Here is a 22,035-nt window from a genome sequence, read left to right on the forward strand (position 1 = left end):
ATTGTCCTTTTTGATATATGTTCATATATTTACCTACAGGGTCCACTTTCTATCAGCTTCAAGTCATTAATGTTATTCAGGTTACTAAAAATTCTGTTTCAGCCGAATAAAATAAAACTTACAGGAGGAAAAATACTTTCAGAATTTCAAAAAAGAGAGAGGCTTCTTTCGATTTAAGATATATATTGAGCAGCAAGAGATGAAAATAATGAATCTGATCATTTATTCTAAATTATTTTAAAGAATTAGTAAGAAATTGCATGCAAATTTTAACTGCTTGCTTACAATGGCTTTTGGAAGTTGGTTAGCTCCAAAATTTGGGGGGGCGATTCTCCCAAAGAAAATTCTCAATGCCAAGTTCACGTGAAAACTGGAGTAACTCACGCTATTTTGTTTAGCAGGATTTTCAGAATGAATCTTTGACATTCTGAGCACTGATGTGGAGATGCCGGCGTTGGACTAGGGTGAACACAGTAAGAAGTCTCACAACACCATGAATGGAGTGGGAATGGAGGGATACAAAAGAATGGTCTAGTTTGGACCAGGGAGCGGCGCGGGCTTGGAGGGCCGAAGGGCCTGTTCCTGTGCTGTATTGTTCTTTGTTCTTTGTAACACCAGGTTAAAGTCCAACAGGTTTATTTTGTAGCAACCAAATAAACCTGTTGGACTTTAACCTGGTGTTGTGAGACTTCTTACTGTATTCTGAGCACTGCACAGTGTCCTAGCGGGATTCACTTTAAAAATCAGGGGCCGTGACCCATTCCCGCTGGAGAGGCCAGCATACAGTGCTGAGCAGACCACTGCGCATATGCCAATCTGTCAGCGTTGAGATCGGTGCGTGCACCGTGGCCCTGCACTGCTGGCCTCCCGATTGCTGGCCAGCTCGATCGCCAGCCAGCCCCATGACTTTGCATCGCTGCCACTCCAAAGCCCTAACCCCGATCGCTGGCCTCCCGGACCTCTCCAGGGAAAGCCCCAACGTCAGTCCTCCCCAGCAGCCCCAACTATATCCCCCCTCTCCCACCCAGATGGCCAGCCATGATCACCCCTTCCAGCTCTCTCTCAGCAAGGGGGGGGGGGGTGCTCCTTGGCTTCTGTTCACTCCAGCGGGTCGGGCCACCTGTTCCCCATTAGTTGGAGGGAAGCACTCCTGGGAGGGGGAGATGCAAATTGCAATTTCAATATTTAAATTGGCTCCGCACTGATTTCTGGCACAGAGCTGATCACTCCAAAAAACATTGGCGCGGAGATGCGCAGAGGCGGTGGCTTCCAGCGGGGAGCCCGCTAAACGGCCTCCGCTGACGTCTCCCGGCCCAGTGTGCTGCTAGAACAGCGTAGCAGGCTGGGAGAATCACCCCCCCATCCCCTGATCTTTTTTTGATATTACACACCGTGCAAATTATATATGCCAGTTTTAAGTGGAGACCAACCACATCAAGGGGTGAACTGTTTTGGAAACAAAAGAATACACACCAGTTAAAACTGCAGATGAAGGCTCTACCAAATCAATGCTTTCATCAGGTCTTTTATTTTCCCCTGTTGCAATCCTAGCCTACCACTTCACTATTCAAATGTTACAAAGGACTAACATCAGTAGGGTTGATGTGCTGACATTGAACATGTATTAGTGCGAGCGTGCACAAAAAAAATCGATAACATGATCCCACTGCTCTGTGCTGCAAATTACAGCAACACAGAAAATTGGCGGCATTTCATATCAGGTTTGTGAAATGTAACTCGGAGTTCAGTACGAGTACGGCATTGAATTTCGTCCAATTGAATATCCGGTGTCATCAGTAACAACAGCAGGAAAAGCAACTTCTGTAATTCTCGCCGATCACTCAAAATAAAAGAATAAGGAGGGAGTCCTGACTAATATTTGAGATCTTGATTCGTGTTGTGCCTTTTCTCATTCTCTGGACATCTGAAGTGCAGTCACTGTCGTGCTGAAGGCAAGCACAGCAGCAAGAGCAGTGAGACGAAGGACCACTTAATCTGCTTTGGTGGCGAGGGAGAACTCCCTGTTCTTCCTGTAGAGTGCAGGAGGATTGTTTGTATTGACTTGAGCTTCCAGGTGGAACATAGAATCGATGTAATATCACATCAGAAAAATAGCTCCCTGGCACGTCTCAAATACATTAAAAAGTGCAGGGAAAGAACTCCGAGAAGCATAAAGGTTCAGCCACAGTCATGTATAGACTGAGCATCTATTTTTGCCTGTGTTTTTAAACTAACAGTAAGTTTTTTTTTAAAAAGCAGCTTGCATATTAACTTCCTATGTCATTAGAAAATGCTAAATGCAAATATATGATGATGTGGAAAATGAATTCCAAGTAACACATAGTTCTGATTGCTAAGGCACCAGAATTATGTGGGCCATGAGATATTTCCTGATGAGCCATGACTGTTTAATTTTCAGTTTTTTAAAATCAAACTATTAATGATTCTGGTGGATTTCAAAATAAGTCTTGGGCTGAAAATTCTGTTGCTGTTCTGATGGAGCACTCATGCATAAGGGCAGAATTTGGGGCACAAGCCTATATGCCAGAGTTACATTAGTCCTAAAATACGTGCTTTCCCTCAATTAATGCATGCTTTCCAATGACAGAATTAATGAGGGCTAAACCTGCTGCCTTAGAAAATCCACCATTTACACCAGACGCTCAGGGTTATTCTAAATAAAATGCACAAATTGCTGTTTCTCTTTGAAAGAAATAGTGTGGAATTCTCCCCAAAAAAGTTCTAAGTGCCTAATTAGTGCAAAGAATGGAGTAAATCACGCTGTTTTTTTTTCAGCGGGACTTTCAAAATGGATCTCCCACACTCTGCAGTGCACAGAGTGCCCTAGCATAAATCACGTGAAAAATCTGTGGGCGGGGCCTATTCCCGCTGGAGAGGCCAGCAGCATAGCACTGAGTGGGCCGCTGAGCATGCGCTGATCTGTCATAGCAGAGATCGGCGCACGCACAGTAGCCCCGCGCTGCCAGCCTCCCGATCGCTGGCCAGCTTGATCACTGGCCGACCCCGCAACGCTGCCCTTCCGATCCCCCCCATCCCCTGATCGCTGGCCCCCTGGACATGTCCAGGCTAGCCCGGACCACCCCCCTCTTTCCCCCCCCCCCCACCCCAACCAGAAGCCCTGACCTCCCCCACTGCCGCCCCACCTCCCCCACCACCACCACTACCACAGCAGTCCCCACCCTGGCAGGCCGACCCCAGCCCCCAATCCGATGTCCAGCACCTCCCTCTGTCACTGGCAGCAGGACCCCCCACCGATCGGCCTTGCCCCCTCTGGCCTCGCCCCCTTGGCATTGCCCGATGCCCGGTGGATGTGCCAAGGTGCCCCTTGTATATTACCACTTTGGCCATTGGGCAGTGCTAGGGGGCCAGGCGGGCACTGCCATGGTGGCAATGCCCAGGGGGCACCCCCCCTTCACCCCGAACCTCCATGACCCCCATTCATTCCAGCGGGGTTCAGGACACCCCCTCCCTGTTAGTGGGGAGTTATTGTAAATCCCACTGGAGTGAGCCACTCCTGGTGGGAGGGGGGAGTGGGGGGAGGGGGTAAGGCTAGCGGGCCCGGAGACTTCAGTCCCGGGCCTGCTAATCAGATGTAAATTAGAATTTAAATAATCTATTCAGCTCCTCGTCAATTTCTGGGGGAGAATCGCCCCCATAACGTTTGTTTGACGCAGTCCGGGATTTTCCACAAACATAAAAGGTGTCTGCTGTCAAATTCTGAAGGACGAGATGGGAATGAGCGATTGAATAATTATTCTCCGTCTAGCAGCTAATCCTCCTTGGCATTCCACAAGCAAGAGAGCATCATTCGTTTTATGCAAGATATATGCAGCAGTGTGACTTAATCACATTTATTGTTTCTGATGAAATAGTCAAAGGGAAGCGGAGTGGCTTGGCTGAACTGAAAGGCACCGTTAGCAAGGCTGCAGGGAGGAAGATTACACGCATCATGAGTTTGGCAAAGAAGAAGCAAGCTACTGAAGAACAGACTTCTTCAACAGAAGAGGACATTCCATGCTGTGGTCAGTACTAATCCTACCTTCTGTTACTTGGTTTGATAAATATTTCCGGCACATTCTGTATTTGTAACTGTCACAATACGACTAAAAATCACCAGTCTTTATTGCACACTCTTGTCATAACCCCAACTCAACATTGCTTTCCAGTTTTCAGATGACCATGTGAGCACAGAGTATCTGTGCATCCCAAACAAAGCCCTTGTTACAAGGAGGAAAAAGCTGCTACATTAAGAGTTCCCTTGACCCCTAGCCTCAAACAGATCTGACCTTTCCTTGGTACAGTTGGTGAGAACAGCATACCAGCTGTCCCCATCACAGAAGTGAAGCTCACCTGGGAGGTTGAAGGCTAGATACCAAAAACATAAAAAGAATCTAAGATAAAAGCAAAATACTGCGGATGCTGGAATCTGAAACAAAAACAGAAAATGCTGGAAAATCTCAGCAGGTCTGACAGCATCTGTGGAGAAAGAATAGAGCCAACATTTCAAGTCTGGATGACCCTTCGTCAGAGCCAACTGGTGGCACTTATTCTGATGGCACTTATTCATAGGGTGCCACAAGTACCAGCAGAATTCACACCACCTCCCCCGCCCCCTCCACCTCCCCACCCCACACACTCCCGTCCTGGTGGCCATTGTTTATATGTGAGCATTGTACTGGAGGAACATCATAATTCAGTTTGATTTTGTCCTCAGCAGAGATCCACGGCTGAATAACAAGCACGTTTGGAGATCTCCTTTCTGGCCTGGATTGTTGCAGCCCATTGTAATGTCCTTGCTGCTCTGCTGGCTGGGATCATGAGTTTAACATAACCTGGGTACTTTCTGGTCTGCCAGCAGCACACCTGTCAGTGCATTTCAATCATCAAGGCGGTCACCAACAAATGTAATGTTCTAAATGGTAGATCCCATATTGCTTTTAGTATTCACCCAGCAACGAGCAAAGAAAATAAATGGAGTTGCCTGTAAACTCAGCTGACTGGATGCCAATAATAACTTGCCATGTTCAGAATACTTCACGACCAGTAGTCCAATTAAGGTGCAAGGGTGCTCAGCAGCCTGAATGTTAGCATGCAGTTTTTGTTCTGTGATAAATAATGCATGTGCGCAGCCGTGCAAAACAATTTAAAGAGACCAGATACTGAGAAAAATTGGCCCCGCACATTAATGAAATTGTAACAAGAACATTGGGTGGAATTTTTCCATCCCAGCTGCCGCGGGAATTGTAGCGGGCGGGAAGGTACCATGCAAAGATCCCTTGACCACGGGCAGGATTTTCCAGTCTTGGGACGAACGTGGCTGGAAAATCCCACCCATTGTTCACAATATTCCGAAGAAGTGGAGAGGAAAAATCTAGAGTGAAGGGCAAGAAGCCTGAACATGTAGTCTTTAGACAAGTATACAGAGAAACCAGTCCAGACACAAAGAGATTAGGACAAAGATCAGGCTCCCATTAAGGAATGGAGCGTGCAATTGTCGTGCGGTAATCTGGAAACATTAACAGATTCTCGTTATTTTCCACCAACTCTAAGAAGAGCATTTGACTTTCTGGCAAGGGTGATGATTTCACTGAAACAGTTGCTGCTAAATCCATTAGCACTCATCCAGGAAAAGTCATTCTCAAATCAACAAGCACTCAATCATAGGCCTGTATCAGTCCAGGTTGGGTTCCAGCAAAGGTCAGAGTTTCAGTCTGCTGGCCATATGTCTGGTGAGTCTCAGCAATTCCCACCACCCAGACACTTATCAGGGACACCTGCACCATATGGCTCACTTGTATGTTTCTCTTCTGCTTGCTCGATCTCAGCAAAAAGTTACATGGATGCTGGGAATAATTAAGACTGCTAATGTTCTAGTCAGGCTGTAGAGAAAGGTTTACAAGGTGTCAGGATAGATTTGGCATGTAAGTAAGCGTGGTAAATATAACTGGGCTTTAGGGATTCGTGCTTCATGAGTAAAGCTAGCGGTTTGGCAATATAATTGTATGTACAAAAGCCATTAACAAGTGACCCTTTTTAAACTTTGCCTACATGAAGGTCGTCTTTTCAACAAAACAACAGCGGCTGCTTGACTATAGAGGAGTTGGAGTAAATATAGTCAGATGTTATAGCACCTCAGACAATGCCAAAATAATCATTAGTGTTGATTTTTTCAATAACAATTAAACTATATCTGAATATTTTCTATCCATCATCGCCCCCCACCACCGCTGCCCACGCCCAATATCCCCTCCCAGCTGACTCCCTGTACAATTTTGCTCCCTGAATTATAATGTGATTAGTACCATGGTTACTGTCCTCTCAGTAGTACCTCATTTGTGTGGTCATAACTTCCACAATCATAGTATACAACCCTTTGTATCTTGTTTGTGTTCTTCCCTCACTTAATAGATCCTCATTCATACCTTGTTCCTTTTTATGGACTCATTGCCTCTGACAGAAGTTTGAGCTACAGTTTCTAGTTGGTATGGTAGTAAATCTGCCTTAACTGGCCCCGGTGCCCTAAGCCACAGAAAGGTCACCTGGCTGCTCCTGGTCTATCCATTGGTCTAGTAGTACTAGAAGTTGGGCATTTATGGATATCAAATGAGGATGGGATTCAGGTCAGTTTGCAAATCTTTCCACTGTCATTTGTGTTAAGTGAAATAGCGGAGAGCCCAAACAAGATAAAAAGGATTAGATGTTCCGGAAAAGAAGCAATCGAAATGCTGAGGATTGAAGTAAAAGGGATAAACAGAGTCCATCTGGTTCACTAATGTCCTTTAGGGAAGGAAACCTGCCGTCCTTACCTAGTCTGGCCTACATGTGACTCCAGAGCCACCGGCAATGTGGTTGACTCTCAACTGCCCTCCAAGGGCAACTAGGGATGGGCAATAAATGCTGGCCATCCAGCGATGCCCATGTCCCACGAATGAATTAAAAATTAAATTAGCAGGATGTCCCCATGTCTAGGGTAGCAGGCTGGGAGGTGGAGTGGGAGAACAGGGAAAGCTGTATCGAGACAGCAGTTGCAGTCCTGCTGCCGGGGAAGTCTCCCAGTGACGGGACCAGTTTCTGATCAGATGCCTGCAGAGGTGAGCTGCTAATTTAAATAACTTAAAGTCCCTCTTAAAGGTGATTAAAGCTGGACACTACGTAATCCAAAGCAGTGGCCACAGGCAGAGAAGGCCACACTCCACAGCTCCAGTGAGCCCTCTGGAGGAGCCTGCCTGCTTGGACATTCTGATTTAAAATATTTTACTTCCTTCGCTGAGCACGTCACCATATTGATGTGTCCCCTTAATCTCCAACTTGGGTGGCACGGTGGCACAGTGGTTAGCATTGCTGCCTTACAACGCCAGGGACCCGGGTTCATTTCCAGCCTTGGGTGACTGTATGTGTGAAGTTTGCACATTCTCCCTGTGTTTGTGTGAGTTTCCTGCAGGTGCTCCGCTTTCTTCCCACAGTCCAAATGTGTAGGTTAAGGGGATTAAAAGTGTGAATACGTAGGATTATGGGGATAGGGCAGGAGGGTGGGCCAGGGTGAGATGCTTTGTCAGAGAGTTGTTGCACACTCAATGGGCCGAATGGCCTCCTTCTGCACTGTAGGGATTCCATGAGTCTATAAGATCCTTTAAGTCTGAAATGGTCTGAAAATGAACTGGGAAGTTCAGAGGGTTAGACTGTGACCTTTCACCTCTGGGACTTTGATTTGAATCCATGTCAATGACTGTGAGGGTTGCGCATAAACCTGATGTAGGGTGGTCTCAACGCAGTTCTTGTTGGGCACAAATTGTATGGCAATATTTAGCCAGCTTCCTCATTGGGTCCACAAGGTGACTGGTGTGGGTGATACTCCATAACCACTGATTATCATCTGAGGTTAGGGCAGTGACAAATTTAAGGGCAGAGTGGAAGAACTCTTTGTTTACATCTACCTGTTCATCTGCCCCAGCAACAATATCCCCTCACCTTGGCAACATAGCTTGATGGAAGCATAAAACTGCAATTCCACGGAGTGGTGAGAAGCAGTTTTCGATGTGTGATTAGCCAACCTCAATGATATCACTCTGGGGAAGTACAAGGTAGGCGTTTTGCTTTGGTGAAGGAAAGAGAGATAGGTAGAAGAACACTATCACCGGGTCATTCTTGTCCATTTCCTCATGGCTGCTTCAATGCAACATCAGCGCAAATTTGAGAGTAGGGTCGGAAATCTTTGGTCCCATTTGTCCTGCCGCCACTGCCAGCGAGGCCGGAGAATTTGGCGCTCAACCAAATCTCCGGTCACTGCTGCGGGACTGGAGAAACCCAGCTGTAGGTGATCCGTGCGTTGCCTGAAGATACTGGGAAATCTGACCTACAAATAAAATTCAGGAGTAGCCTGTCTTTTTTGAGATATACATTTATGCTGTCATTTACTAGAATGGTAATTCAGATTCTTTCGGAGAGTATTAATCAGATTTCTACTGCATAGCTGTGACAAACCTAGAAATGTTACCAATACGTAGAGCAAAGTCGTGATCAATGGGATTTGATTGAGATGTAATGCACTGTCTGCAACACGAAGTGAACAAATTGACCTCCCTCCTTTCGTAATCATCTTTTGTGCTCAAGCTTGCCTTAAATGTGATGTATGTCATGTTTTACTCTTAATTCCATTCCAGGTTACCTTAATGTGATGGTTAACAACTACTGGAGAGAGCGCTGGTGTCGACTGAAAGGCAATACACTGTACTTCCACAAGGACAGGACGGATCTAAGGACACATGTGAACTCCATTGTGCTGAAGGGGTCTGAGGTGATACCAGGATTCGGACCAAAACATCCCTTTGCTTTCCGGATCCTTCGAAATGGACAGGATGTTTGTGTGCTAGAGGTGCAGTTATAATTAATTATCAGGCAATAGCTAATTTTGATTAAAGAACAAACTAAGCTAAATATGAGAATAGAAAAGAATAGATTTGGCATCTCAAGCTCATTCTGGATTACTTTAGCTCACTCAAACTAGTATCCAACTGCACTTGGAACTCCTTGAATATTTTTGATTCCTTTGATTCCTTTACATTGCATGGTGGATCATTCTATAGTTAACTACAGTGGACGCAAGGAGATCATGCAATAAAAAAATGAGCTGTTAAATGATATCCAAGAGACTTGGGAGAATGCAGAGTTGAAGAAAATTATAAACAAGAAGGCTACATTGGAGAAATTAATGGGACTGCTAAGTTCCCAAGACCTGGGAGGGGTGATTCTCCCAGAAAGATTCTAAGTGTTGAATTTGTGTGAAAACTGGAGTAAATCCCGCTGGTTCTTCCAGTGGCAGTCTCAAAATGAATCTCTCACATTCTGTGCACTGCAGAGTGCCTTAGCATGAATTATGCTGAAATTCAGGGCGCGGGGCCTATTCCCGCTGGAGAGGTCGGCAGCATAGTGCTGAGCGGGCCACTGTGCATGCGCTATGCTGCTAGCTCAAACGCTGGCCAGCCCCATGACCCCCGCATCACTGGCCCTCCAACCCTCCCCATGGTCCGATTGCTGACGCCTCATGCATGCCTGTGCCCAGCCTCGGCCCCCCTCCCTCAGCCCCCATCTGCCGCCCCCACCCCCACTGCAGAGCCACCAAACCCCCCCAATCCCCAGCAGTTATACCTACGTTGAGCCTATATTCTCTAGAGATTCGAGGAATGAGAGCTGATCTCATTGAAACCTACAAAATACTTAAAGAAATAGACAGGGTAGATGCAAGTGTGATGTTTTCTTTGCTTGGGAAGTCTGGAATCAGGGGACACAATTTCAAAATAAGGGGGATGCCACTGAGATGAAGAGAAATTTATTTACACAGAGGGTTGTGAATCTGTTGAAGCTCAGTCGCTGTGTATGTTTAAAGCAGTGATTGTTGGATTTCTGATTAACAATAACATAAAGAGCTATGGTGAGGGTAGGTGTAAATGGCATTTCAATATCCGATCAGCCATGATCGTATTAAATGTCAGAGGAGGCTCAACGGGCTGAATGGCCTACTCCTGATTCTATGTTCCTAACAGTGAACAGACGGACAAGGTCCCAGCTTTGACCATCATCTCTTCTTAGCATTAGCTACGTTTAGCTACCAGGGATTCTGCAATTGACCTCAGCACCAGTTAAATTACAGAGGAGTTCCTGTTCCTGATTGCTTTCCTTACTGGAAGTGAGTCCGTGTGAAGGATAGATGAGGAAGGATTCAAGTGACATAGAGTTAGAACTGCATTGAATTTTACAGCACAGAAATGGGCCTTTCAGCCCAAGAGGTCTATGCTATGTGTTTCTGCCCTGCACCATCATCTCACCCTTTCAAAATCTGCTTCTATTCCTTTCTCTTTCATGTACTCACCTCACTTCCCCTTAAATGCATCTGTGCTATTTGCCTGAACCATTCCATGTGGTAGTGAGTCCCACATGTTCACTACTGCCTGGATTAAAAAATTTCTCCAGGATTCCTTCATGAATTTATTGGTCAATATTTTATATTTATGACCCATAGTTTTGGACTCCCCTGAAAGTGGAAACATCTTTTCTACTTCAACCCTATCAAAACCCTTCACAATTTAAAAAGATCTCAATGAGGTCAGGTTTCAAGCTGCGCTTTCCTTCCCTGAACACTTAACATACAAAGGAAAACACAAGTGAATGCAAACTAAAGAGTCTGTTTTATCTATGATTGAATAACCTCCTGATACTTACCATCAAAGTTCACACATGAACCATCACTGGGGTGAAGTATCTCACTCAGCAGTCAAGGTTTTTAGGGAAAGGAGGGGAGCAAAAACTTGGCAAAACAAAAAGAGTAAATCACAAAAAGTAAGTGGATCTCATTAAGCTCTTCTGATCAATTCATCAAAGGGCATTTTTGAGCACACATTACAACATTAACAGCCACATTGGTGTCTCTTTAATAGTGTTTAAAAAACCTTATAAAAAAGTTACAGTCAAATATAACGTTGGAGAATCGTTCGTAAATCTGTCAAATTCTCAATATTAATATGACAAAAATTAATTCAAAAGACATTCATTATTCTATATGATGAATTCAATAAATCTCTGAGGTTGCATTATAAACGTATCAGTACAGCATGGTATCAATGTAGGAGCACAAAAGTCTTTTTTTTAAATAATACTGGACATTTATAACAAAAGTGAGATCATGTAAATCAGTCATATATTCATAAGTTGATAAATGTGAATCGAGAAACGTTTTGTTAAGGAACCGTAGAATTGTTACAGTATGGAAGGAGCCCATTTGGCCCATCATGGCACCAGCTCTCGTTATGAGCAATTCACTTAGTGCCATTCCCCACCTACTCCCCATAACCCTGCATATTCTTCCCTTTCAGATAATGGCCTAATTCCCATTTCAGTGCCTCAACTGAACCTGCCTCTCGGGCAGTGCCCAGACCTTAACCACTCATTGCATGTGAAAGTTTTCCTTGTGTTGCTTTTGCTTCTGTTGCCAGTGACTGTTAAATTAAATCTGAGAACTAACATTCTCGATCTTTCATGATTGCGATTAGTTTCTCTCTATCTACTGTCTCCAAATCCCTCATGATTTTGAATAACTATCAAATCTTCTCTCGGCCTTCTAAGAAATGCTTCCAAATTACTTCCTTATTAAGGAATTTGTTTTGCATTATGACTTCTTTAACTGATGCTAGAGTACCATTCACAGTTCTCCCTTGTGTCTATTACAGACGAACTCCTCTGAGGAGATGGGTAGGTGGCTGGGACTTCTGCTTGCAGAGACAGGCTCAACCACACAGCCAGAGGCTTTGCATTATGATTATGTGGATGTGGAAACAATAGCAAACATAGTGGATGCAGTTAGACACTCCTTCTGGTGAGTACACTGTATACATACCTTGCATTCAGTTGATCTTTCTCTACACCCTAGCTATGACTGTAACACTACATTCTGCACTCTCTCGTTTCCTTCTCTATGAACGGTATGCTTTGTCTGTATAGCGCAAGAAACAATACTTTTCACTGTATGTTAATATATGTGATAATAATAAATCAAATCAAATATTATGTATATAATGAACAACAGGCCTCATTCTTGTTGCGAGTAGCTCATTATCATTTGCCATGTTAAATCTTCCCTCCATCCGCAACTTCCAGAATTAAACGGTAAATACATTAATCAATTTCAGGAAGGAATTTGCACAAGTTTTAACTCTTTTTGCTCCTTCTTTCCAACAGCCCTGTGAGTTTTTACGTGTGGGTTGGGACAGTGAGCATTAGTCATTTTGACTAATTTTGAATATGGTGCACTTGTGAGCTAACATAGTTCTTTGCTCACACAATATTGATGTGCTCTTTCAGCGCGGGGGTCGAGATAGTAAATAAAAGCTGAAACCTCCTCCTTCTTAGTCTGTAGATTGCAAACCTCACTGGTGTACTTCTGTTTCTCAGTCTAGAATATGACCATGTTTAGTCGATTAACTTATTTTGTTTCATTATCTAGGTGGGCTACTTCCTCAAATAATTCAGCACTTTATCTGTCCGATTCCAGAACATATGATGAAGTACCATATGAGAAAGTACAGGTGAGATACCCAGTGGACAGCAGTGCTCTGTAGAAACATTTAAACAGAAATTCAAACAAATTGTGCAAAGAATCAAATTTTTAATGAGATGTTTTAAGTTACCAATATTATGGATCAGTTTTGAGACAGGAATAATGAGGCTAACAGCACTGACGATTATAATGAGATGAAGCAGCCAGCAACTTTTAGCTTTCAGAAATGCACAGTTAAATGCATCTTTTCCCAGGAACCAATCTAGTGAACCTTCACTGTACCGCCTTCAAGGCAAGTAAATCCCTCTTTAGATGTGGAGACTGTGTGCGGGATTCTATGGCCTTGCTCATCCCGAAACCGTAAAATCCCGCCCGAGATCAACAGACCTTTCCGTGGTCCATCCCTTGCCCACTTCGATTCCTATGGCAGGTGGGGCAGTAAAATTTCGGCCTATAGCTGCAATGGTATTCTAGTTTGTCTATAATCCCTTTACAATTGTAGCAAGAGTTCCTTACTCTTATACCCCAGTCCTTTTACAATAAAGACCAACGTGCCATTTTCTTTCCCAGTTACCCCAACTCCATGAGCGCTTATCTTGTGTATTCATCTTTTGTGCAACACCTTATCAAACCACCTCTTAGAAAATCCAAGTATATTACACCTGTTGATTCCCCTCTCCCCTAACCATTTTATCCTCAAATAACTATAATAAATTTATCAAACATGGTTTTCCTTTTGTAAAACCACATTGACTACACCTGATCATATTTTGATTTTCTACATGTGTTGATTTATGTTGGACTAGCAGGCCTGAAGTTCCCTGTTTTCTCTCTTCCCTCCTTTCTTCTATCCCAATGTTACATTTGATAACTTCCAAAATGCTGGGACTATACTAGAATGTAGGCGGCTTTGGAAAATCATAGAGTCATAGAATCACTACAGTGCAGAAGGAGGCCATTCAGCCCATCAGGTCTGTACCAACCACATCCCACCCAGGCCCTATTCCCATAACCCCACACATTTGCCCTGTTAATCCGCTGACACTAGGGTGAATTTAGCAATGCCAATCAACCTAACCCGCACATCTTTGGACTGTGGGAGGAAACCGGAGCACCCGGAGGAAACCCATGCAAACACAGGGAGAATGTGCAAACTCCACACAGACAGTGACCCGAGGCCGGATTTGAACCTGGGTCCCTGGCGCTGTGAGGCAGCAGTGCTAACCACTGTGCCACCGTGTCACCCTCATAACCAGTGCACCTGTTATCTCTGCAGCTACCTATTTTAGAAACTTAGGATATGGGCCATCATGTTCTGGGAATTTCTTGCCTTTTAGTCCCTGAATTTTCTCAATTTCTTCTCAAGTGCTGTGATTAATTACTTTGGGCTGGATTATCATCCTCAAACTGGCTATCAGGAGTCAAGAAAAATCCTGGCTCGGCCCATCTGCCTCGGGGAAAAAGTGCTCACAACAACTGAATTTTTATTGTGGGTTTTGGGGGCGGTGGGGGGGGGGGGTGTCGGGAGGGAGGGTGGACTGCAGGCTGTAGTCAGGCCAGCTAACCCAGGAGAAAGTTTGGAGGCAGCCACAGAAGCTACTGGGTCCAGAGATGGTCTGTCTAAAAGGCCCGGTGTTGTGGGACTTCATCCCAGTTAAAATAAAAACATTAAAATCCTCCATATCTCACCCCATACACACCCCTCCACACTCTCCCAATGCTCCTCATGCCAAGCTTTGCTCAAACCCTCCAAACAATCCCCATGGTCCCTCATGGCTCCTACGCAAAGCTATGATACTTCCATACCCATTCATCCACTCTACATGGAATAGAATCAATTAAATCTGTATGACAGTGGATGTGTAAAAAAACTTTTTAAAAAAGCATTCATTGATAACTTCACACTTTCTTTAAAAAATTCTCCTTATTACCACAGCCCAATGTAAATGTCAATCATCCTGACCCTTTAAAATATTACTAGCTGAAACTGCAAGCACTCGAAATTACTTTATCTTGTGTAATTAAGCATTGTGAAATTGACAGTATAGATCAGGGAGCCAGAGCTGTCAATCAAACAATGTTTTCCTTAGGGCTCATATGTTTTAACAGGCTTATGGGTTTTTGGGCTCTCAGCCAAGCCTCATTTTGTATTCTTAGCTGCAAATCTAGATATCCATCAGAGATACAAAAGACCTGAGCCCCAGAGGTTGGCGTGGGAGGTATGATGGGCTAAGGCATTGGTTGGGGGGTATACCTTAACATTGGGGGCATAAGGGGCCATAGGGTTTGTTTGGGGGGGGCATCCATGCTGTATGAAGATTTTGAGAGTCCCAACATGTCCATGTTTACTTCAATGAATTAACCTTGTAGAAGCTCCCCTCATGTAGTCTGTGGTTCACATCACCTCTGAAATACATGAACCATGGCTCTTTAAAATTGCAGAGGACAGGGATATGCATATCCTTGCAATGGAGCCAGTCCGATTGGGAGTGCAGGATGTGGGCTTGCAACCCAAACTAGCCCAGACCTTTAGACGGCATTCCCAAAAATCAGGAACTCCAGCAATGGGATCAGGAATTCCTGGCCCCTATTTTTCAAGGGCTCCCAACTCATCCTGACTCTGTCAAAATCCAGCCCTTTAAGTTCCTCACTTTTATTAGTCCTTTGGCTATCCATTATTTCTGACATGTGATTTGGGTCTTCTACTGTGAAAACAGACAAATAATTTGTTCAACTGCTCTGCCAATTCCCCATTCACAATGCTACTTTTTGTCTTGTCTCTGCCTCTAAGGAATCAACATTTACTTCAGACACTCCCTTTTTTACAGATGTGTTTTCTTTGAAATGCTTCACACTGGCTGGGTGTCACAAGCAGTCACTTGCAAGACCATATTTTCCTTTGGAGGCTAGCTTCAATTGAATAGTTTCCATGAATGTAAATGATACAACTTTCTTTCAAACCAACCTTTTCATCTCCAGAAGATGCAGATGATTAATTCTGTAAAGAAGTTTATTTTTGTGTTTTCAGATAGTGCTTGTTTTGGAAATTGGTCTTTTACTTTGAGTTGTTGGCTGAGTGATTCTATGAAAATGTAACCTTTCAAAACCACCATTATAGCTGACCCTCCCAATGACACACTCATGATATAACTACAAGGTCATTTACATCCCTTCCCTGCTAATTTAAGTTTACATCTAAATCTGGTTTTAATTGTAGGGCTGTTACACGGGCAATTAAAGTTAAAGTTTAACGTTTATTTATTAGTCACAAGTAAGGCTTACATTAACACTGCAATGAAGTTACTGTGAAATTCCCCTAGTCGCCACAGTCTGGCACCTGTTCGGGTCAATGCACCGAACCAGCACGTCTTTCCGAATGCGGACGGAAACCGGACCACCCGGAGGAACCCACGCAGACACGGGGAGAACATGCAAACTCCACACAGACAGTGACCCAAGCTGGGTCCCTGGCGCTGTGAAGCAGAATGTTAACCACTGTGCTACCATGCTGCCCTCCTTTCCATGATTTCATGTTCAAATGGTAGTACTTTGCTAGCCTGAGCCAACACAAGCAATAAAATCGGGCTAGCAACGCTAGCTTGGAACATGTGGACTCATCATTGAATCAAGATATATTTAAGGCTCTCGCCTGACAGACTTAGTAGCTCAAGCACACACTCTAATATAATGTTAAGCTATATGAGTGGAGAAGGTCCCAGTCCATGATGAATTGGGTGATCTAACCATGCTACAGGTGCCCCATGCATGCCACGTAACCTCAGGCTAAGAATAAATTGTCACATGACCACTCCTGGGACGGTCAGCTCAGGTCAGAAAATGTTTTGCTTTCTTTTCATGTTACGTTGGAGCGTAGAGGAGTATAGAAACAGGACTAGGCCATTCATCCCTTGAAGCCTGCTCAGCCATTACTGGATCATGTCTGATCTGTAACGTAACTCCATTGACTTATCTTCGTTGGCCTTCACACGCTTACCAAACAAAAATCTGTCCCTCTCGGTCCAGGAGGCTCCAATTGTCCTACCATCAGTATCCTTTTGGGCCAGAGAATTCCAGGTTGCTGCTACCTTTTGAGTGAAAATGTATTTCCTGATTTCCCTCCTAAATGGCTTAGCTTTTCCCGATGTTCTTGATTCCTTCATCAGAGGGAATAGTTTCTCTCAAGTTTCACCAATATTAGGGAACATTGTCCGAAACTTCACTATAAATTTTAAAGTATTAGATTAAGAGATACTTAAAATGTGTAAAGCGCAGAGGGACCAATCTTACCAAAAGAATTCGAAGTGCCAAACCAGCGTGAAAACGGGAGAAATTCACGCCCTTTTTTTGGTCAACTTAAAGATTGAATCTTAGCTGACTCCCTCAAAAAATTAAGGCCAAACCAGTTTCGTGTCAGCAGGGGGAGTGGGCAGGGCCTAGCTCACCTGAAAGCCGGCTGATAGCAGCAGAGGGTGCCGATGTGCCTGTGCAGATCAGTGTTTTGAGAGCTTTTCGGGCACGAGGCTGATCGCACCGGATATCCGGTGCCAGTAAAACCGCAAGAGGCGAGAAATCAGGCGCAAACCCGCTTTCTCGCAATCTTACTCGCTCGCCCCGTCCCACCCATCAGCCAGCGGGGAGAATAGGTAAGATCGCCCTCTAAGACTTTATTGTTTAAGCATCTGGTGGATATTGCAAGGATTCTTGTGCACATACTCAGAATCGCGATTGAAGTATATAAAGCTGTATTCATAATTTATGATGCCAATGATTTACAGTCAGTAAATGTGGCTTAATCCAAAAACCTACTGAATTGAAATTTCTAACCTACTAAACCTTGAAAATGTAAATGCGAGTCCCGGTCGGTCACACCCATTTTAGCAAGTGGATTTCCTTTAGTTTTGAAATAGTGTTTCAAATCAGTTTCCTGGTGAGTGAGAAAGTGTTCTGTTGCTAAAAGCTTTCACAGATGTTTCCTCCACTTGCCTGTGACAGACTTTATCCTGCGTTTGGACACAATGGCTATTAAAAACCAGTACCCAGCACAAATCAATCTGAAGGAAGAGAACACCTTGACCAACTGTTACATTTTTTTTTCTGAAGAAGGAACTTTGATGGAATAGCGGGCTTTTGAAGTTTGTTCTAACATTTCCAAAGATAGTTTGATACTGTAGTTTTCACAACACATTTCCCTGTACATTATGCAACTCCTGTCTTAACTGAGTTACGATCTTACACTTTAAGCAACTTATCTGAAACTTCATAATTATCAGGTTTCTTTTTTCGAAATAAAGTTGTTCTCAGGGGGAGGAGGAGTGGGGCAGGGGTAGTGGGGGAAGAGTGAGACAGGGGTAGGATGGGGCGGGGTTGAGGAGGAGCGGGGCAGAGGTAGCAGGGAAGTAGGGCAGATGTAGTGGAGAGGGGGGGGGGAGGAGTGGATCCTGGACAAAAGGTATATATTTTTTTAATTTACCTGGGCCTCTTAGGGCAGCACGGTGGCACAGTGTTTAGCACTGGTGCCTCACAGCGCCAGGGACCTGGGTTCAATTTCAGCCTTGGGTGACTGTCTGTGTGGAGTTTGCACATTCTCCCCGTGTCTGCAGGTTTTCTCCAGGTGCTACGATTTCCTCCCACAGTCCAAAGATGTGTGGGTTAGGTTGATTGGCCATGCTAATTTGACCACTAAGGTCAGGGGGATTAGCAGAGTAAATACGTGGGGTTACGGGGATCGAGCCTGGATGAGATTGACATTGGTGCAGGCTCAATGGGCCGAATGGACTCCTTCTGCACTGTAGAGATTCTATGATTCTTCTGGCTAATCCACGGTTTCCATGGATTCCCCCTCTTGCCCACCTTATGGCAGAACTTTCAGGAGTAGACTTCCAAAATCCAGAAGATAAAATGGAGTTGAGGTATTAATGACATCATGAGGGCATCAGGAGCCTCAGCCGACCATGGTGAAGATAAATGTTGAGAAATTTAGCTCGTTAGCACCTGCGGTTCTAGTGTCACGGAAACTGTTTCACTACCAAAGTAGCGTATGTGCAGCAAAAGCACTCCTCCAGTAGTATGCTGAGTAAGCAGACCATGATGTTAGTTAGGATAATATTGATTTGATGTCAGAGCCTCAATTTCTAACATTGCTGCTCCATCTCTTAAATGTGCACAGCTAAGCATGCGTGCAGCAACAAAAAGTGGTATTGAAAGAGATTATTAATTAGACCCCACTTGGAGTGCTGTGAGCAGATCTGGGCACCACACCTTAGGAAGGATATACTGGCCTTGGAGAGAGAGTGCAACAAAAGTTTACACGAATGATACCTGGATTTTAGGGGTTAAGTTATGTGGGGACCAATTTTCTCTAGAATTTAGAAGGTTAAGGGGTGATGGATCAAAGTCTTCCAAGATAATAAAAGGAAAAGACAGGGTAGATAAAGATAAACTATTTTCACTGGTTGGAGATTCTAGAATTAGGGAGCACAGTCTAAAAATTAGGGCCAGACCATTCAGGAGAGATGATGGGAAGCATTTCTCCACACAAAGGGTGGTAGAGATTTGGAACTCTCTTCCCTAAATGACAGTTGATGCGAGATCAGTTGCTAATTTTAAATATGCATTTTTGTTAAGCAAAGGTATTAAGGGACATGGGCCATAGGCAGGTATACAGAGTTAGGCCACAGATCAGCCATGATCTCATTGAATGGTAGAACAAGCTTGAGGGGCTGAATAGCATACTTCTGTTCCCTATGTTCCTATAGGTACTGACAGGAAAGGCATTGCAGTGAAGGCTTTGGCTCCGACATCAATTGTTCTGGTCAGACCACCAGCTGCTTGTCATTGGTGCTGCCATTACCATTCTCCTTGGCTTGCAGCGTGACAGAAAGACTATTCTGAGGCAGCAAAGAGGCGGATTAGCTGCTTGCAAAGAGAGCAGGAGGAGGAGAAAGGCTTTCAGCAGGAGGTCTTATCCACCCAGGGGCTTATGGTACCATACCCTGCAATGATGGACCACCAGCCTGCAAGAGAGAGGGAAGTATATCAGTGAATCTGGTGCAGTGTGTTTGGGTGTCACACTTGAATATTTAGGAGTGAGTGTAAGGTGTGAGGAATGGGCGTGAGGCTTGCAGCAATGCTATTTGCTTGAGACAAAGCTATCAATGTGAAGTATGGGTTGTGGTTGCTCCAGAATGTTGGTAGGTGAGTGAAGTGTGGGCGGGATTTTCCGGCCCTGCCTGTTGCCGGGATTCTCCAAACCCACTGAAAGCCAATGGACTTTTAGCTGAGCTGTCGAATAACCTGCAAAGGGCCCCCCCCCACGACAGGGCAGGAAAATACCGGCCTGTGAGTGGTGAATGGAGCAGGATGCAAGCCAAGTGATTCATTTTCACGGATGATCACTTGTGCGAGGTCATTAATCTTTTTTTCCACTCCTTTCCAGTCCTCTGGCTAGGCTGCCAGAATTAACAGCAATGCCTTTCTGCTCCCAGTGCCTTCTCAGTGTTGGCCTGGTCCCCTGTGAGTGGAGAACATTTTTCCTCCTGGACCAAGGCCTCCAATGTTGGGTCAGGGAAGCTTTGGACAAACTCTCTGCCCTCTTGCACCACACTCCCTCTTCTTCTAGATTAGACACTCTTCCACAGTTTCTTCCAACAGCTGCTACAGCCACAATGCACTTCCCTTGTAAGAGGTGCAGGCTCGCTTTAAGTACCATCATACAATCCCTACAGTGCAGAAGGAGGCCATTCGGCCCATCGAGTCCGCACCAACCACAATCTCAGCCAGGCCCCATTCCCGTAACCCCACATATTTACCCTGCTAATCCCCCTGGCACTAGGGTCAATTTAGCTTGGCCTAACCCACACATCTTTGGACTGTGGGAGGAAACCAGAGCACCCGGAGGAAACCCACTGTTGACCTCTCTCAAACTCCAACCCCCCCTCTCCCGCCCCCGACTACTGAAGACATTTGCTGTCCACATTGCAACTAACGAAGCATGAGTTAATCATGCATCACAATCCCCATGACGTCTTCTGGTCTTATCCAACTCTTTAGCTCCATAGTGTTACAGGCAGGGAGTGAGGATTTGAGCCTGGTGAATGCAAATCGTTTTATCCTCTTCCAACTCACCATTCTCTCCAGGCCAGGGAGTGGGGATGCAGGTAAAATTAACACCAATGGTCTACAAGTAACTGAAGAAAGAAACATTCAGTATTCAGGTCCGCATTTCAGAATTAGATTCTTGGTCAGAATTTTGGCTATTTTAAAGTAAAGTTTATTTATTAGTCACAAGTAGGCTTACATTAACACTGAAATTAAGTTACTGTGAAAATCCTTCAGTTGCCACACTTCGGCCCCTGTTCGGGTACACTGAGGGAGAATTTAGCCTGACCAATGCACCTAACCAGCACGTCTTTCGGACTGTGGGAGGAAACCAGAACACCAAGAGGAAACCCCTGCAGACACGGGGAGAACATGCAGACTCCGCACAGACAGTGCCCAAGTCGGGAATTGAACCCAGGTCCCTGGCGCTGTGAAGCAGCAGTGCTAACCATTGTGTCACTGTGGCAAAGGCCCTACTCGAGAAGTGCTTGACCTATCTTTGTGCTTCCCAGATGCTGATAAACTCTGTGTGTCTTCTCCACAATCTCTTGTTTTTTTTAAAAATTTCAGATTCCTAGCATTGACAGTTCTTTATTTATATGTTTATATTTCACCACAATTCTTCTATAAAAGATGTAGCATTCTTTAACAGTTGTGCTTTTGCAGAAAATTTCAAACCATGAGCATGTAAGGTATTGACAGGTGTGGCATAAAAAAACAGCCTGTTTGACCTCTGTGGGCCTCCAGTTTCCTGTGAGCCTCGTTTAATTTATGACCATCAAAGCTCCACCTCTGATCTGAGAAGCTTCTCCCATAAACTTTCACAGGAACAAAGACCTTTCCCACTTTTGTCTCGAGGGAATATTTCACAGGCAGGCGGGAGGGACTATGTGGTGGGAATTTATGCTGTGTTACAGAAAAAAACGGCTGTTTTCAAAGTCTGTCCCTCCAGATGCAAATGTGATCCTGGGCCCTGTTGCAAGCCTGTTTTGCCTTTGTTTTTGTTAATAATAGCAAATTAGAAAAGATGTGAAAGCTCAACGCTGGTGGGATCAACAGACAGGTGCCCGAGGCCGTAGATATATTGAATGATTTCCCAACGCTGTAATATCCAAAAGGCCTGATGATATACACTGCAATCCACAATGCTTTCAGATTTCTAGAATCCTTCATCCAAGAAAACAGTAATGTTCTTCTCAATGGACCTATATCCAAGAAAGCGGAATGCCCACCATCAAGGTTTTACCTCAGCTGCTCACTTTCAATGCAGCAACAATGTTCCTGGGGCAGAAAACCATCATATTTACACATGCCTTCAAAGTTACAACTTTAGAATACTATTAGTGTGTGCAGATTTTCTAAACAAGGGC

At 44.6% G+C, this 22,035-nt stretch overlaps 1 protein-coding gene across 4 annotated transcripts in view; it reads left to right on the top strand.

The window, feature by feature from the left end:
* Nucleotides 1–22,035, top strand: part of afap1l1a (actin filament associated protein 1-like 1a) — a 179,252-nt gene that overhangs the window by 132,705 nt on the left and 24,512 nt on the right. For all 4 annotated transcript variants that reach the window (XM_078231138.1, XM_078231136.1, XM_078231139.1 and 1 more), the window contains 4 exons: nucleotides 3,894–4,043; nucleotides 8,682–8,893; nucleotides 11,742–11,887; nucleotides 12,515–12,596. In XM_078231138.1, the coding sequence (XP_078087264.1) occupies nucleotides 3,894–4,043; nucleotides 8,682–8,893; nucleotides 11,742–11,887; nucleotides 12,515–12,596 (590 nt within the window). The remainder of the gene's footprint in view (nucleotides 1–3,893; nucleotides 4,044–8,681; nucleotides 8,894–11,741; nucleotides 11,888–12,514; nucleotides 12,597–22,035) is intronic.

This window comes from Mustelus asterias, chromosome 16 (genome assembly GCF_964213995.1).
Source record: "Mustelus asterias chromosome 16, sMusAst1.hap1.1, whole genome shotgun sequence".
NCBI lineage: Eukaryota > Metazoa > Chordata > Chondrichthyes > Carcharhiniformes > Triakidae > Mustelus > Mustelus asterias.